The 16868-nt window shown below is 40.9% G+C and overlaps 1 protein-coding gene across 4 annotated transcripts in view; it reads left to right on the top strand.

Annotated features, from left to right (window-relative positions):
• The window catches only part of kat7b (K(lysine) acetyltransferase 7b), an 83433-nt gene that overhangs the window by 36100 nt on the left and 30465 nt on the right, over nt 1–16868 (top strand). For 3 of the 4 annotated variants that reach the window (XM_043675147.2, XM_043675149.2, XM_043675151.2), the window contains 2 exons: nt 1869–1951; nt 3456–3545. In XM_043675147.2, the coding sequence (XP_043531082.2) occupies nt 1869–1951; nt 3456–3545 (173 nt within the window). The remainder of the gene's footprint in view (nt 1–1868; nt 1952–3455; nt 3546–16868) is intronic. The other variant, XM_043675148.2, reaches the window with a different exon arrangement.

Here is a 16868-nt window from a genome sequence, read left to right as displayed (position 1 = left end):
TGCTAGAAAACTGTAGCAAATAACTGCATTACAGATATTCAACCAAAGGGCATGTTCCAAGTTTGCTACGTTAATGTTCACTTGCTTACACATCAAATGTGATTTTTTGCCGTTTCTTTAGTTTCTTTGAGCAATGTGCATTGGTGTAGATGGGAGGCATATTACTTTTTTATGTACTTTTGTTGCTGTTTCTCTTTATGTTGATGCGTAAACATGCTCCTTGGGAAAGAGATGAGATCACAGCCTTATCCCAATGTCTTCTTTGCCATCTTTTCTTGGCTGCTTGACTAGTGCACAAGAGATTTATAATCTGATTTCACCGCCACTCTTCCAGATGGTGTTAGTAAGATCTACACTCTTTCTCCGTGTGTGAACAGTCTGAACAAGCTTTTGTTTGATGTAGAATAAAACTTGCGTGTAAACTTCCTTTGCGAATGCTAGTGTTAGTGCAGGAGCATAGTTTTTCTTTTCCATTTTTAATCCAACCATTTTTACAGTTGTAGTGTAAAGAAGGCAATTTAGGATTCACATAGTTGGTTTTCTGTTGTGCAACAAAATAAACTGGTTGAAAAAAACTCTATCATCTCATAGAAGACCTTACAAATGCGAAGACAGAGAAAATCATAGGTAGTAGGAGAATATATATAATTCCCTGTCTTCTGCTTTTTCAATTATTTATTGAAGTCGGAATCATGTTTTGTTGTAATGGTGAGTGTTTCTGCCCAACAGGATAAACCTAGGGCCAAAATCTAAGGAAGGGGTTGTTAGTGAATACAGCTTTTCATTGGTGTGCTTCTCTCCTTACACCTCTTCACTAATTTTCCTCCCTTATGAGGGCATTAACTACTTTATAGGTAGAATACCCCTGGATCCCTTCTGATAGTTTCACTAAGTACCTTTTTGGTAATGTGTGTGTGCTTAACTGAATTCTGCCTTATTTAGTATCTGCATAGGCACTCTTCTAATATGGAAGACTAAATAGGAACTTCATCTAGCTTACTGAATGTTCTTGCATCAATGCTTGCATAACTAGAGTCATCTGTTTTAGATAGTGCTCACTTCTTGTGATGTGGTTTCTAACCTATTGCCTTTCAACTCTTGTGGAAATGCTACTGTTGGGGAAAAAAAACTAAAAGTTAAAAACTCTAATAATTGCAAGATATACTGTATTGTCTATAAAAAAAGAACTCTCATTTGATGTAATTTAGAATGGAGGATGATTGTTCATGATTTGGTAATATTTAAAGCTGCGTTGCTACAGTTTAAGGTTAACATAATATTTTTGATCCTAAATGTTCTTTCTGTAATCCCTTTTGATTTGGGCCCACAACTGTGTGTTTTTTTGGTAATGCACAGCTCCCCAGGCATAATCAATATTTATAATCAGTATGTTCAGGGATGTTATGATGCACCTCTTCTTTTTTAAAAAAACGGACTTGAATGTGGGCATCCTGGCTCAGGATCACTAGCATTGAACCAGATGTCCCCTTTGCTTTCTAGCTTTATAAATGTGTTCTGATCAACCTGTTCAGAGATGCATTCTAGCTTTATAAGTTAGTTGTGTGAGTATGGTTCGATTGCATACTCAATATGAATCATAATCAATTTTGTTGGACCTTTTTATTTTAAGTATCTCTTGACTGTAGTTAATTTCATGAATGGTCATGCAGTATTTGTACAGTATGTCCTAAATGGATCAATAGAAACAAGGCAGCTTCTCAACTATTGCTAAAATTGTAATGCTGATACCATGTTTTATTTGAAGATGAATCAAGAACTGACTATGAGTAAAACAATGTTGAAATGTATTTTGACATGTAGTCTTGATAATCATGTGATTATATCATTACTCATGTTGTTAAATCTAGGTCATTTGACTGGAAAGCATGAAAGGCACTTCTCCATATCTGGTTGTCCATTATATCATAATCTGTCTGCAGACGAATGTAAGGTATTGTGGATTTTACATTATATTTTGAAATATTTAACATTAATTCTGTTTGAACATTCTCTTAGCCTCCAATTCTTGATAAAAGGAGGGGCAGATTTTGGGGTTTTCATTACTATAACCACCTTGTTTTATATAATTGATATTAATTTTTTTGACGCTCCGCTGTTCATTTTGAGATCCCTTATAATTATAATTGACTCGATTTGGTGATGGACACAATTGCAAATGATGGGTTTTAAACACAATTCAGTATAGTTTCAAGTCATGATGTGGAGTAAGATTGAGAGAGTTGCATTTCCTCCAAAATTGGTTAATTACTATACATATGCTGAAACCAGGATCCAGTTGGCTAAGTTGGTAAAATGGCTAGTGTTGGACAACAAAAATGCCAACAACACAATTTGATTTCTGTTCCAGCTGAAGTACCTGTCATCTGCATTCTCACTCTGTCACTGAGCATGGAAGGCAATGGAAAACTACTATTGGCAAAAAAGTTATTGAGAGAATGGCTCAGGGTGATGTAAGCAGATAATGACCTGTTTTCAGGCAGAGCATGTGTGAAAACAATGATCATGTACTGAAAACGAATGAGGTTACATTTCAAGCAATGGTACTCATTTCAATCATACATTTATTCAATCATACATTTACAATAGTGTTTGAAATCTTGAAGAACCTATAGTTATTTTGATGCCCATCCACTGGGCACTTCATGATTTGAGGCTTCATGCCTGCAGTCGTGCCAAACAATCAGTGTTATAATCTGTAATCAATGCTTTTAAGAAAAAAGTGGTTTGAATCTTTGGCAGTTGATGTGTTGTTATAATCATTTGTTGTGTTTGCTTGACACTGCATTTATCACACTGCATTTGTATCAATAGTAGAAACTGAATGGAAACCCCACCAACGCTTCTTGAATCCCATCTAACCAGAGCTGGGTAAACCATTATCAGCACAGTCCAAAATCTGAATTTTTAAGTGAGAAGTTTGCTGTAGGAGTGCTTTTGGAGAAACATAGTAAGGGATTGTGTTTTTCAATGGTTTGGGCATGACACAGGGAAGCTAATTAATTCAATATAATATGAGTGTTTTTGCTTTAGTTGCTGGGGGACTTTTCCTGGTAGTTGAAACTTTGCATCTCACTCCAGTGCAGTAGTGATTGGAGAAAGGAATGAAGATGTTTGTTACAGATTAACGTGTAGATCTGCATTCACAGAAAAGCTGCATAGCCCTCCCTGTGCTGTGTATGTTTGTGTCCAGCAGAGTTTGAATAGGCTGTATTTGAAAAATGTATATCTCTTGTTGAGCTTCAGTAAGTATTGGAAAGGTGGGACCCATAATTTTGTTAATGTTTACTGATGTTAATTGTGATCCAGGCTGTTTGATAAGTTATCTAGACAGCAGTTTCTTGGCCTTCTGCCCAACTTGTCAGTGCAATAATTATCTGGCTGCTTCTGGGATTCGTAGAGTTTAACTTCTAATTTTCTGCTGTTGATGGTTACAGGTTAGAGCTCAGCAACGTGAAAGGCAGATTGATGACAGGGCATTATCGCAAAGACAAGATGAAAACAACAGGCATGCAACCAGGCATCAGGCAAGTTCTTATTATCGCTGCAGTCAGAAATATCTAAGAAAGATCTGCCTTTCACTTCTTCAGGACACTGTATTTTGCAGACAATTAATTATTTTTGTAGACCACTGCTTTTAAGTAGTCAGTTGGCTCACAGCATGATTCTACATTGGTGAGATAAATAACCAATTAAATTTGATGTTACTGATCAAACAATTCGGAGTCCTCAACTAATAATGATTTCAAATTCCAAATTGAAACTCTGTGGGGTTTCAATGAGAAAATAAAGCTGTTAGATAATCTCAAAAACTCAAATGGTTCATTAATGTTCTTGAAAGAACAAAACCCACCATTTGATTACCCAATGTGTGACCCCAGGATTAGTTGGGAGGTAAGAGACAGGAAAATATGATTGAGAGGGGAAGAAGAGGTAGGAGATAAAGAAGGAAGGAGAGATGGGCAGATTGAAAAGGAATGGGTGTATAGGGATGGAGAATATGTTGGTAACAGAGAAGATGGGAGAGGGTCAGAGATCCAAGGTAATGGTCAGATGGTGGAATTGTTGAATAGATGACATGAATGGGTGGGCTAGACAAGGAGTTGGGGGGCGGGAGAGAAAGAGAGAAGGAAGGGGTAAAAAGAGGGTGAAGGGAGACTGCCAGTGATGGAAAATATTGCAAACAGGGAGTGTTAAGTTATGTAGAGTTTAACTATGGAATGACGTCTTTGAAAAGCAACAGATGCTGAAGTCTGGGGAATGAAGTTAACACAGGAAAATTGATTGAAATTTGTTCCAGCCAACAGTTGAGGCTGGGGTAGTGACAGAATTGTCATAGAGAGCACAGCATGGAAACAGGCCCTTTGGTTCAACTCATCCAAACCAACCAGGTAGTGTTTAGTGTTGATCAGAATTGTTGATCAAAAGGATTCTGCTAAGGTAATGTCTATCTTGTGGGGTTACTCCAAGTAAGGATTGTACATTGTAGCCGTTAGACCTGTAAATGGTCATCTGAACATATGGGGAAATTAAACTGGTTTCACATTGGTCTCTGTATTCGATGTGTCCAATTTGAGAGAAGGATTGGGTGGAGTGATGATATGCAGCCATTGGTGGTAATTGGTGTTGAGATTTATAGCCATCAGTTGGGAAAGGTTTAATTGGGAAATTAATCATACTGTTTGGAGTAGGAGTTGGAATGAAAATTACATCCGAAAGATAATGTTATCCTGTTGTTAAAAGACACAACAACTGATAGAGGATTGCAAGGATATCCAAGGAAAGATTGAAAGGTAATAATATTGTGGCTACATGCTGATTCTTTCCCTTGACAATTTCTGAGAGTAATTAAAATCATTGATTTAAAAAAGAAACCAGGAAGGTGGATGCTTTCATTTTTGTATGTGAGAGATCCAGATCATGTAAAAATTAAAAATTGAATGCACCATCATGCTTCAGGATGGCTTGGAGTTTAATATAATGGTGCTTCAGTTTGGGGATGTAGTTTAATCAAAGATAAAATGCTCAGTTTGCATTTTATTTATACCAGCACACAACCAGGATGATAGCAGTCTTTTCAGTGAACTGAAGAACAGAAGAGTACAGCAACCCCAATACTCAGAGGGAAATTGAGAAACAAACTTAAAAGATCTCAGCTATCTGTCGGAATAATAGGGTAGTTATGGTAGGGGATTTTAACTTTCCGAACATCGACTGGGACTGCCATAGTGTTCAAGGTTTAGATGGAGAGGAATTTGTTAAGTGTGTACAAGACAATTTTCTGATTCTGTATATGGATGTACCTACTAGAGAAGGTGCAAAACTTGATCTACTCTATGGAAATAAGGCAGGGCAGATGACTGAGGTGTCAATGGGGGAGCACTTTGAGTCCAGCGACCATAATTCTATTCGTTTTAAAATAGTGATGGAAAAGGATAGACCAGATCTAAAAATTGAAGTTCTAAATTGGAGAAAGGCCAATTTTGACGGTATTAGGCAAGAACTTTCGAAACCTGATTGGAGGCAGATGTTCGCAAAGGGACAGCTGGAAAATGGGAAGCCTTCAGAAATGAGATAACAAGAATCCAGAGAAAGTATATTCCTGTCAGGGTGAAAGGGAAGGCTGGTAGGTATAGGGAATGCTGGATGACTAAAGAAATTGAGGGTTTGGTTAAGAAAAAGAAGGAAGCATATGTCGGGTATAGACAGAATAGATTGAGTGAATCCTTGGAGGAGTATACTTAAGAGTGAAATCGGGAGGGCAAAATGGGGACATGAGATAGCTTTGGCAAATAGAATTAAGAAGAATCCAAAAGGTTTTTATAAATATATTAAGGACAGAAGAGTAACTAGGGGGAGAATAGGGCCCCTCAAAGATCAGCAAGGCTGCCTTTGTGTGGACCCACAGAAAATGGGGGAGATACTAAATGAATATTTTGCATCAGTATTTACTGTGGAAAAGGATATGGAAGATATAGACTGTAGAGAAATAGATGGTGACATCTTGCAAAATGTCCAGATTACAGAGGAGGGACTACTGGATGTCTTGAAACGGTTAAAAGTGGATAAATCCCCAGGACCTGATCAGGTGTACCCGAGAACTCTGTGGGAAACTAGAGAAGTGATAGCTGGGCCTCTTGCTGAGATATTTGTATCATCGATAGTCACAGGTGATGTGCCGGAAGACTGGAGGTTGGCAAACGTGGTGCCACTGTTTAAGAAGGGCGGTAAAGACAAGCCAGGGAACTATAGACCGGTGAGCCTGATCTCGGTGGTGGGCAAGTTGTTGGAGGGAATCCTGAGGAACAGGATGTACATGTATTTGGAAAGGCAAGGACTGATTAGGGATAGTCAACATGGCTTTGTGCGTGGGAAATCATGCCTCACAAACTTGATTGAGTTTTTTGAAGAAGTAACAAAGAAGATTGATGAGGGCAGAGCAGTAGATGTGATCTGTATGGACTTCAGTAAGGCGTTTGATAAGATTTCCCATGGGAGACTGATTAGCAAGGTTAGGTCTCATGGAATACAGGAGAACTAGCCATTTGGATACAGAACTGGCTCAAAGGTAGAAGATAGAGGGTGGTGGTGGAGGGTTGTTTTTCAGACTGGAGGCCTGTGACCAGTGGAGTGCCACAAGGATCGGTGCTGGGCCCTCTACTTTTTGCCATTTACATAAATGATTGGATGTGAGCATAAGAGTACAGTTAGTAAGTTTGCAGATGACACCAAAATTGGAGGTTAGTGGACAGCGAAGAGGGTTACCTCAGACTACAACAGAATCTTGACAAGATGGGCCAATGGGCTGAGAAGTGGCAGATGGAGTTTAATTCAGATAAATGTGAGGTGCTGCATTTTGGCAAAGCAAATCTTAGCAGACTTATACACTTAATGGTAAGGTCCTAGGGAGCGTTGCTGAACAAAGAGACCTTGGCGTGCAGGTTCATAGCTCCTTGAAAGTGGAATCGCAGGTAGATAGGCTAGTGAAGGCAGCGTTTGGTATGCTTTCCTTTATTGGTCAGAGTATTGAGTACAGGAGTTGGGAGGTCATGTGCGGCTGTACAGGACATTGGTTAGGCCACTGTTGGAATATTGCGTGCAATTCTGGTCTCCTTCTTATCGGAAAGATGTTATGAAACTTGAAAGGGTTCAGAAAAGATTTACAAGAATGTTGCCAGGGTTGGAGGATCTGAGCTACAGGGAGAGGCTGAACAGGCTGGGGCTGTTTTCCCTGGAGCGTCGGAGGCTGAGGGGTAACCTTATAGAGGTTTACAAAATTATGAGGGGCATGGATAGGATAAATAAACAGTCTTTTCCCTGGGGTCAGGGAGTCCAGAACGAGAGAGCATAGGTTTAGGGTGAGAGGGGAAAGATATAAAAGAGACCTAAGGGGTAACTTGTTCACGCAGAGGGTGGTACTTTGTATGGAATAAGCTGCCAGAGGATGTGGTGGAGGCTGGTACAATTGCAACATTTAAGAGGCATTTAGATGGGTATATGAATAGGAAGGGTTTTGAGTGATATGGGCCGGGTGCTGGCAGGTGGGACTAGATTAGGTTAGGATATCTGGTTGGTATGGATGAGTTGAACCGAAGGGTCTGTTTCCATGCAGTACGTCTCTATGACAATTTTGAAAAGCCTTATTAGGTCTGCCTTAGTCTATCTCTTCAAAGAAAATGATTCTACCTTTTCCAATCTATCTTCCAAACTGAAGTTTCTTATCCCTGGATCTATTCCATTGAATCTTTTCTGCATATTTCACATGCTTCCAAGATCATTTCCTCTATACAGTTAGAGACCAGTTCGGCGAATCTCCTTTTTCTTGTATTAATAAGGAAGTTGCCTGGTCTAGAGGGAAGGTCTTATGAGGAAAGACTGAGAGACTTGGATCTGTTCTCATTGGAAAGAAGAAGGCTAAGAGAGGATTTGATAAAGACATACAAGATGATCAGAGGATTAGATGGGGGAGATGGTGAAAGTCTTTTTCCTAGGATGATGATGTCAGCTTGTACGAGGGGGCATAACTACAAATTGAGGGGTGATAGATTTAAGACAGATGTCAGAGGCAGGTTCTTTACTCAGAGAGTGGTAAGGGCGTGGAATGCCCTACCTGCCAATATAGTTAACTCAGCTACATTGGGGAGATTTGAACAATCCTTGGATCAGCACATGGATGAAGATGGGATAGTATAGGGGGACGAGCTGAGAATAGTTCACAGGTCGGTGCAACATTGAGGGCCGAAGGGCCTGTTCTGCACTGTGTTGTTCTATGTTCTAACAATCAGATGGTGAAAGTTAAAATTTGATGATCCTCCTTTACCACCAATATAACACCACTTCCTCAACCTGTCCCATGAACTTCAACGCATATTTTCCAACACCACTCTGACCTAAACAATCTCACATTTAGGTCCATGTCCTGTTACGCCCTTTTGAGTTGTACTCTTCATTTTATTCTCATTCTGTCTTCCTTCAAAGATGAATTACCTCCCCATCCTCCACATTGAACTTTAGCTGACCACTTCTTCCAGCGACATGTGTACAGAGGAACCTTGATTATCTTAAGGACACAGGCAGGGAATATCGGTTGATCGACTGCCGGATGTTCAGGGTTCCTTTGTATTTCCTTTTTGAAATTCTGAACTTTCTTCCTTTTGGTGTATTCTCCACAAATTCATGCCCTGTTCTACACTAAGGTCTAGAACATTAGTTTATATATCATAAAAAGCAAAGGTACCACATTGACTTCTGGGGAACTCCACTACACACCTTACCTGACCTGCAAAACATCTGTTAGCCATTACTGCCTGCTTGCTAGTTGCTATTGTGTCATTCCATCCGCTATGCTCACAAGCCTCTTGCGCTGCAGTGTTTCAAACTTCTTTTGAAAGTCCACATACACCACATCAGCAGTGTTGCCTTCATCGCTCTCCTCTATTACTCTTCAAAAAACTTCAAATCAGTTGACCACTATTTAAATACTACTAGGCTTTCCTTAATTCACCTGCATTTGTCCATGTGACAATTTTGTCAGGAATTATGTTTTCCTAGATGTTTTACCATAATTAAACTGATCGGCCTGCAGTTACTGAGCTTATCTTTACACCCTTTTTGCACAAGGGTGCGATGCTGCAATTCTTCAGTCTTCTAGCATCACTCTGGATCTAAGAACAACTGAAAAATTATGGTCAGTGTTTTAGCAATTTCTATTTTCACTTCAATTCATCGAATCCCCATAATGTGGAAACAGGCCATTTAGCCAATTGAGTCCACATCAACCCTCCGAAGGGCATCTCATCCAGACCCACCCCCCCATCCTATCCCTGTAACCCAGCATTTCCCATGTCCAATCCACCTAGTCTGCACATCCTTGGATACTATGAGCAATTTAGGATGGCCAACCCACCTAACCTTTACACGGAGTGCGGAGGGAGGAAACCGGACCTATCGCAAGAAACCCACGTACATATGAGGAGAATGTGCAAACTGCACAGTCATCTGAGTGTGAAATTGAACCCGGGTTCCAAGCACTGTGAGGCAGCAGTGCTAACCACTGAGCCACCATGCTGACCTCGATATGATTGGATGCATCTCATGGTGCCTAGTGCCTTATCGACAAGCATAGATAGCCTACCCAATTAGAGTAATTATCACAGTTCAGTTATGAAAAGCAAAATTAATTTCATAGCATCGCCGACAAGCAATAAATGTTGCAATCACTCAACGTTTTCAACAATAACGAGTTTAATAAAATGGACCTGAAGCTCTATTTACCTGACTCAGTGTTTTCAATCTTAGCAAATCTGAATCTTCAAGTTAAAAAAACCAAAAGAACAGTGGATACTGGAAATCCTGGCAGGCCTTTTCTGTTAACGTTTTGGGTCCAGTGACTCCTCTTCAGAACATTCTGAAGCTGACCTGAAATATTAACTTTGATTTTTCTTCACAGGTGTTGCCAGACCTGCTGAGATTTTCTAGCAATTTCTGTTTTTTGGTTCTAGATCTTCAAGTATTAGAGTAACATATAGGAAATAATATAACAGCAGATCTGAAAGTACAAGGGATATGAACCATCAAAGAAGGAAAAGTTCGTGTTTTAGATAGTACCATCATTTGCATACCTTTATAGCATACTGACTTGAGAGTAGGTGGGGAAATAACTAAATATAACTAAAACAAGTTAAATTTTAATAGGCATAGGGAATTCTGGAGGATTCTCATAGGAGGATTCTGGATGATCCAAGATAGAAGACGGGAAAGATCTCTGGCTGTAACAGCTGCTCCTTTTTCTTTTGAGGTGTTTTAGGTGTTGGACATGATTTCCTTGAATTCCAGGAGCAGCAATTACTGTTTTGCATGCTGTTGCATTGTTTTGGAACTTTTGGAGAAAAAAAAAGCCAAAACAACAGCACTTTTAAAAGGGAGAAGAACAGACAAAAGAAGCATATGGTGAGGTCAGTGCAGGAGAGGCACAGACAAAGAAACCCACATTGCTAACTGACAGAGTTAGCAGTTCCTGCCTTTGCTGTTGAATTCATGTATCGCTCGACATCGGAGTGCGTTTGGGAAAATTAAAAAAGTGAAATTCGCAACTGATATTGGAGGAACCTGTCTGGCAGCAGTCACAGCACAGAAGTAGATAAGTGGATTTTAAGCGTGGCCTTAAAATAAGTCTGCAGTAGTGAGTAGAATGGATTCTTTGTTGATTTTATGTTTTATTGAGCTATGTCTCTTGATTAAACTAAAATATAAGCCATAAATATTAATTTAACCTGGAGCAGTGTTTTGTAGAGGAATAAGACAGTGCTATTTTCTGGGTCTATAGATTGAAAGAAGCAAAAATGGACCTCAGAGTGATATGCTCTTCTTGTCGGATGTGGAAGTGTAGGGAGAGTTTACAGGTTACTGAGGATTATATCTGCAATACATGCCGTTGTTGTGAATCCTATCAGATCGAATGGATCGATTGGAGATGCAGTTAGAGGCAGTGAGGAATTTACAAGAGCAAAGGGATGTGATGGATGGCAGTTATAGAAAGGGGGGTTGGGGGAAGAGTCTCAGATACAGTCACATAGATGGGTTAACTCCAGGAAAGGTAAGAGAGGTAGGCAGGTAGTGCAGGAGTCTTCTGTGGCTATCCCCATTTCAAACAAGTATGCTGTTTTGGAAGATGTAGGGGGTGATGGATTCCCAGGGGAACATAGCATGAACAGCCAAGTTTCTGGTATTGAGACTGGTTCGAATGTAATGAGAGGTTCGTCGGGTTCCAAGCAATTGATTGTGAGGGGACTCCCTAGTCCGAGGTGCAGACAGACATTTCTGTGGCCAGAAGCGAGAAATCAGAATGGTGCGTTGCTTCCCTGGTGTCAGGATCAAGGATGTCTCAGAGACGGTGCAGAATGTTCTCACAGGGGAGAGGGGCCAGCAAGAGGTCATTGTCCACGTTGGAACCAACGACATAGGAAGGGAAAAGGTTGAAATTCTGAAGGGAGATTACAGAGAGTTAGGCAGGAATTTAGAAAGGAGATCCTTGAGAATAGTAATATCTGGGTTACTCCCGGTGCTACAAGCTAGCGAGGGCAGGAATAGAAGGATAGAACAGATGAATGCATGGCTGAAGAGCTGGTGTACGAGAGAAGGATTCACATTTTTAGATCATTGGAAACTGTTTTGGGGTCGAAGTGACCAGTACAAGAAGGACGGATTGCACCTAAATTGAAAGGGGGCTAAGGTACTGGCAGGGAAATTTGCTAGAGCTGCTCAGGGTGATTTAAACTAGTAAGGTGGAGGGGTGGGACCCAGGGAGATAGTGAGGATAGATTTCCATCTGACACTGGTACAGTTGAGAACAAAGACGAGTGAAACAATCAGGGCAGGCAGGGACAAAGCAGAGAACAAGATAGGACTTATAAACTATTTATTTCAATGCAAGAGGCCTAACGGAAGGCAGGTGAACGCAGGGCATGGTTAGGAACATGGGATTGGGTATCATAGCAATGTGGAAACATGGCTCAGGGATAGACAGGACTGGCAACTTAATGTTCCAGGATACAAATGCTATAGGAAGGACTGAAAGGGTGGCAAGAGAGGAAGGGGAGTGATAAGGATAGCATTATAGCTGTTCTGAGGGAGGATATTTCCAGAAATACATCCAGGGAAGTTATTTGGGTGGAACTGAGAAATAAGAAAGGGATGATCACCTTATTGGGATTGTATTATAGACCCCCTAATAGTCAGAGGGAAATTGAGAAGCAAATTTATAAGGAGATCTTAGTTATCTGTAAGAATGATAGGATGGTTATGGTAGGGGATTTTAACTTTCCAAACTTCGACTGGGACTGCCGTAGTGTTAAGGGTTTGGATGGAGAGGAATTTGATAAGTGTGTACAAGAGCGTTTTCTGATTCAGTATGTGGATGTACCTCCTAGAGAAGGTGCAAAACTTGACCTATTCTAGGGGAATAAGGCAGGCCAGATGACTGAGGTGTCAGTGGGGGGGGCACTTTGGGGCCCGCGACCATAATTCTATTCGTTTTAAAATAGTGATGGAAAAGGATAGACCAGATCTAAAAGTTGAAGTTTGAGGAAGGCCAATTTTGACATTCTGATGTTTGCAGGTAAAGGGATGGCTGGAAAATGGGAAGCCTTCAGAAATGAGATAACGAGAGTCCAGAGAAAGTGTATTCCTGTTAGAGTGAAAGGAAAGGCTGGTAGGTATAGGGAATGCTGGATGACTAAAGAAATTGAGGGTTCGGTTAAGAAAAAGTAAGAAGCATATGTCAGGTATAGACAGGATAGATTGAGTGAATCCTTAGAAGTGTGTAAAGGCAGTAGGAATATACTTAAGAGAGAAATCAGGACGGCAAAAAGGGGGCATAGCTTTGGCAAATAGGGTTAAGGAGAATCCAAAGTGTGTTTACAAATACATGAAGGACAAAAGGGTAACTGGAAGAGAATAGGGCCCCTCAAAGATCAGCAAGGTGGCTTTTGTGTGGAGCTGCAGGAAATGGGGAAGATACTCAACGTGTATTTTGCATCAGTATTTACTGTGGGAAAAGAGCATGGAATGTAGGGAAATAGATGGTGACATCTTGCAAAATCTCCATATTACAGAGGAGGAAGTGCTGGATGTCTTGAAACGGTTAAAAGTGGGTAAATAGCCAGGGCCTGATCAGGTGTACCCTAGAACTCTGTGGGAAGCTAGGGAAGTGATTGCTGGGCCCTAACTGAGATATTTGTATCATTGATAGTCACAGATTAGGTGCTGGAAGACTGGAGGTTGGCCAGCATGGTGTCACTGTTTAAGAAAGGTGGTAAGGACAAGCCAGGGAACTATAGACCAGTGGACCTGACATCGGTGATGGACAGGTTGTTGGAGGGAATCCTGGGGGACAGGGTGTACATGTATTTGGAAAGGCAAGGACTGATTAGGGATAGTCAACGTGACTTAATCTGTGGGAAATCGTGTCTCACAAACTTGATTGAGTTTTTGAAGAAGTAACAAAGTGGATTGATAAGGGCAGAGCGGTAGATATGATCTATATGGGCTTCAGTAATGCATTCAACAAGGTTCCCCATGGGAGACTGGTGAGCAAGTTTAGACCTCATGGAATACAGGAGAACTCGCCATTTGGATACAGAACTGGCTCAAAGGTAGAAACCGAGGGTGATGGTGGAGTTTTTCAGACTGGAGGCCTGTGACCAGTGGAGTGCCGCGAGGATCTGTGCTGGGTCCACTACTTTTCATCATTTATACAAATGGTTTGGATGTGAGTGTAAGAGTTATCATTAGTATGTTTGCAGATGAGGTGTAGTGGATCGCGAAGCAGCTTACCTCAGATTACAACAGGATCTTGATCTGATGGGCCAATGGGCTGAGAAGTGGCAGATGGAGTTTAATTTAGATAAATGTGAAGTGCTGCGTTTTGGAAAGGCAAATCAGGGCAGGAGTTATACACTTAATGGTAAGGTCCTAGGGAGTGTTGCTGAACAAAGAGACCTTGGAGTGCAGGTTCATTGTACCTTGAAAGTGTAGTCGCAGATAGATAGGATAGTGAAGAAGGCATTTGGTATACTTTCCTTTAATGGTCAGAGTATTGAGTGCAGGAGTTGGGAGGTCATGTTGCGACTGTACAGGACATTGGTTAGGCCACTGTTGAAATATTGCGTGCAATTCTGGTCTCATTCCTATCGGAAAGATGTTGTGAAACTTGAAAGGGTTCAGAAAAGATTTACAAGGATATTGCCAAGGTTGGAGGATTTGAGCTGTGGGGAGAGGTTGGATAGGCTAGGGATGTTTTCCCTGGAGCGTCGGAAGCTGAGGGGTGACCTTGTAGAGGTTTATAAAATTATGAGGGACATGGATAGGATAAATAGACACAGTCTTTTCCCTGGTGTGGGGGAGTCCAGGACTAGAGGGCATAGGTTTCGGGTGAGGGGGGAAAGACATAGAAGGGACCTAAGGGGCAACTTTTTCACGCAGAGGGTGTTACGTGTATGGAATGAGCTGCCAGAAGAAGTGGCAGAGGCTAGTACAATTACAACATTTTTTAAAAGGCATCTGGGTAGGTATATGAATAGGAAGGGTTTGGAGGGATATGGTCCAGGTGCTGGCAGGTGGGATGAGATTAGGTTGGGATATCTGGTCAGCATGGACGAGTTGGACCGAAGTGTCTGTTTCCGTGCTGTACATTTCTATGACTCTAAATGCAGGGAAAATGTTTATGGAGTTTAGAGGGAAAGCGTAGAAAACATTTATTTTAAGTTCAAATACCAGTGGTTTGAATCTGGTTGGAAGAAAATATATCTTTGGGGTCATCAAACTATGTCCTTGCACTTATACTAGAGATAATGCAAGTCAGTACGGGGTGCAACAATAAAATGAAATTTTGAACCATTGGCGTGTTCGGGATGTGATCCTCAGCACATGGATAGCAATAGATTGGTCAATAGCAGAGGTCTCTGACGGTCTAATTTCAACCACGTTCTCTTGCAGTGCTCACATCAAACATCATGCTTTTGCATGATTTTTGTATATGGAAGGTGCCTGGCTGGAGAAAAGTGCACGCTCTTAAAAGCTTTTGCCAGCTTATTGAATCGTATTTTAGTTTGGTCTAGATGCACTATTGCTGCAGAGTAAACAAAGATTTGTGGTGGCAGTGCAAATAAATAGACACGAAACTGATGTGTGAACTAGTATATTTCAATACTAGAGACATGGGAGGCTGTTCAGCTCATTATAAGAATCCCTAAGTGTTGAAGTAGGCCATTCAGCTCATCAAGTCCTCACTGACCCTCTGAAGACTATCCCATCCAAACACACACCCAACCCTATCCCTGTAACCAACATTTACCATGCTTAATCCATCTAACCTGTACATTCCAGGACACTCTGGGCAATTTAGCATGTCCAAACCACATAACCTGCATACCTTGTGGGAGGAAACTGGAGCACCTGGAGGAAACCCACGCAGACACAAGGAGAATGTGCAAACTCTGCACAGACAGTTGCCCAAGGGTGGAATTGAACTAGGTTATCTGGTGCTGTGAGGCAGCAGTGCTTATCACTGAGCCACTGTGCCACCTCATTTATGACCATGTGGACTCCCTGCAAGAGCAGCTCAGCTGATCCTGTTCCCTGGATATTCTTTGTGTACTTGCAGTTTTTATTTCCTTCAGCTACTTATTTTGTACTTCCGAGCAGGATGAAGAAAAATGACAGGGAAACTGTTGCAACCCATATCCGATATCCAAGCAATGCAAGCCAATTTGGGTCCTTAGAAACAAATTGTGACCACAGAAGTGATCTCCTGTGTCTCCACACTTGAATACAGCCACCATTTTTGAATCACTTGAGGTGTGAATCCAGTAGCATGACCAACAACAGAATGATGTCATGAACTACAATGTGAAGCAGTAATGATGAGTTGTGAACCTGAACTATGTGAAAAGGAACTAAAAATGCACAACTTTGATGCAAAATGAGAAAATGAATTTCTGTTCACAAGTGTAAAAGATGTGTTTGCATTGCATGTAATTAAAATTTACCAATAAGTGAAAGGGACAGTGTGTAATGATGCCACACAATGATACACGGTAGATCCAAGAATAATCTTCTGTTGAGCAGCATGCTTTGGGCAAAGAAAGTTGATGATCTAAAAGCCGTTTGAAAGCTTAACAGTAATTTTTTTTCTCCAAAGAAGCAGTAAATGGTAAGGCCAGTATTGAAGCTTCATGCATTATTTTCTGGCAAATCATAAGGCATCATTCACAGATAGCGAAGTAATTAAATAAGCAGTGACTGTGTTCTTAACGCGTTTTTCGTAAGCTTTAAGAGCGAAGAAGAAATTACAATGGCAATCCAGAGCATGTCACTTGATGCTTCCACAGTAGCGAGATTCATCAAATCTTTGTCCAAAGACATCTTTGAGCAACGACACAGCATCTGAACGAATCTGTGAATGTTTCTGTTTGCAGTTCAATTAATACATTGTGACTGACACAGTCCACTTGGTACTTTCTGTGCGCGTGCTCTGTAAGGATATAAGAACTAAAGTAGGTCTCCCAACCTTTTGACCTTTAAAGAGAATTCGAGTTACATGCTTAAGAAAAACATTCCAGTTAGGTTTTCATCACAATTGATGGTGCACCAGAAATGAGCCTGAATTCTCTCTTCTGTCAGTCATGATGATTTAATCCACCAAGAAACAATAGCAAGTTATCAGCCTTTTCCAAGCAGTGGAAGTTGTTAAGATTATAAACTTGATTTGAACAAGAGCCCTGCAGCGCAAGTTGTTTAAATCCTTACTCAACAAACTGTGTTGCCTATAGTGAACTAATCCTCAATGCTGT

Source organism: Chiloscyllium plagiosum, unplaced genomic scaffold (assembly GCF_037043375.1).
Source record: "Chiloscyllium plagiosum isolate Xiang-an unplaced genomic scaffold, Cpla_swu_hap1 HiC_scaffold_32, whole genome shotgun sequence".
Classification (NCBI taxonomy): Eukaryota; Metazoa; Chordata; class Chondrichthyes; order Orectolobiformes; family Hemiscylliidae; genus Chiloscyllium; species Chiloscyllium plagiosum.
The sequence above is the reverse complement of the archived record's forward strand: the minus strand, read 5'-3'. Positions and strand labels throughout refer to the sequence as shown.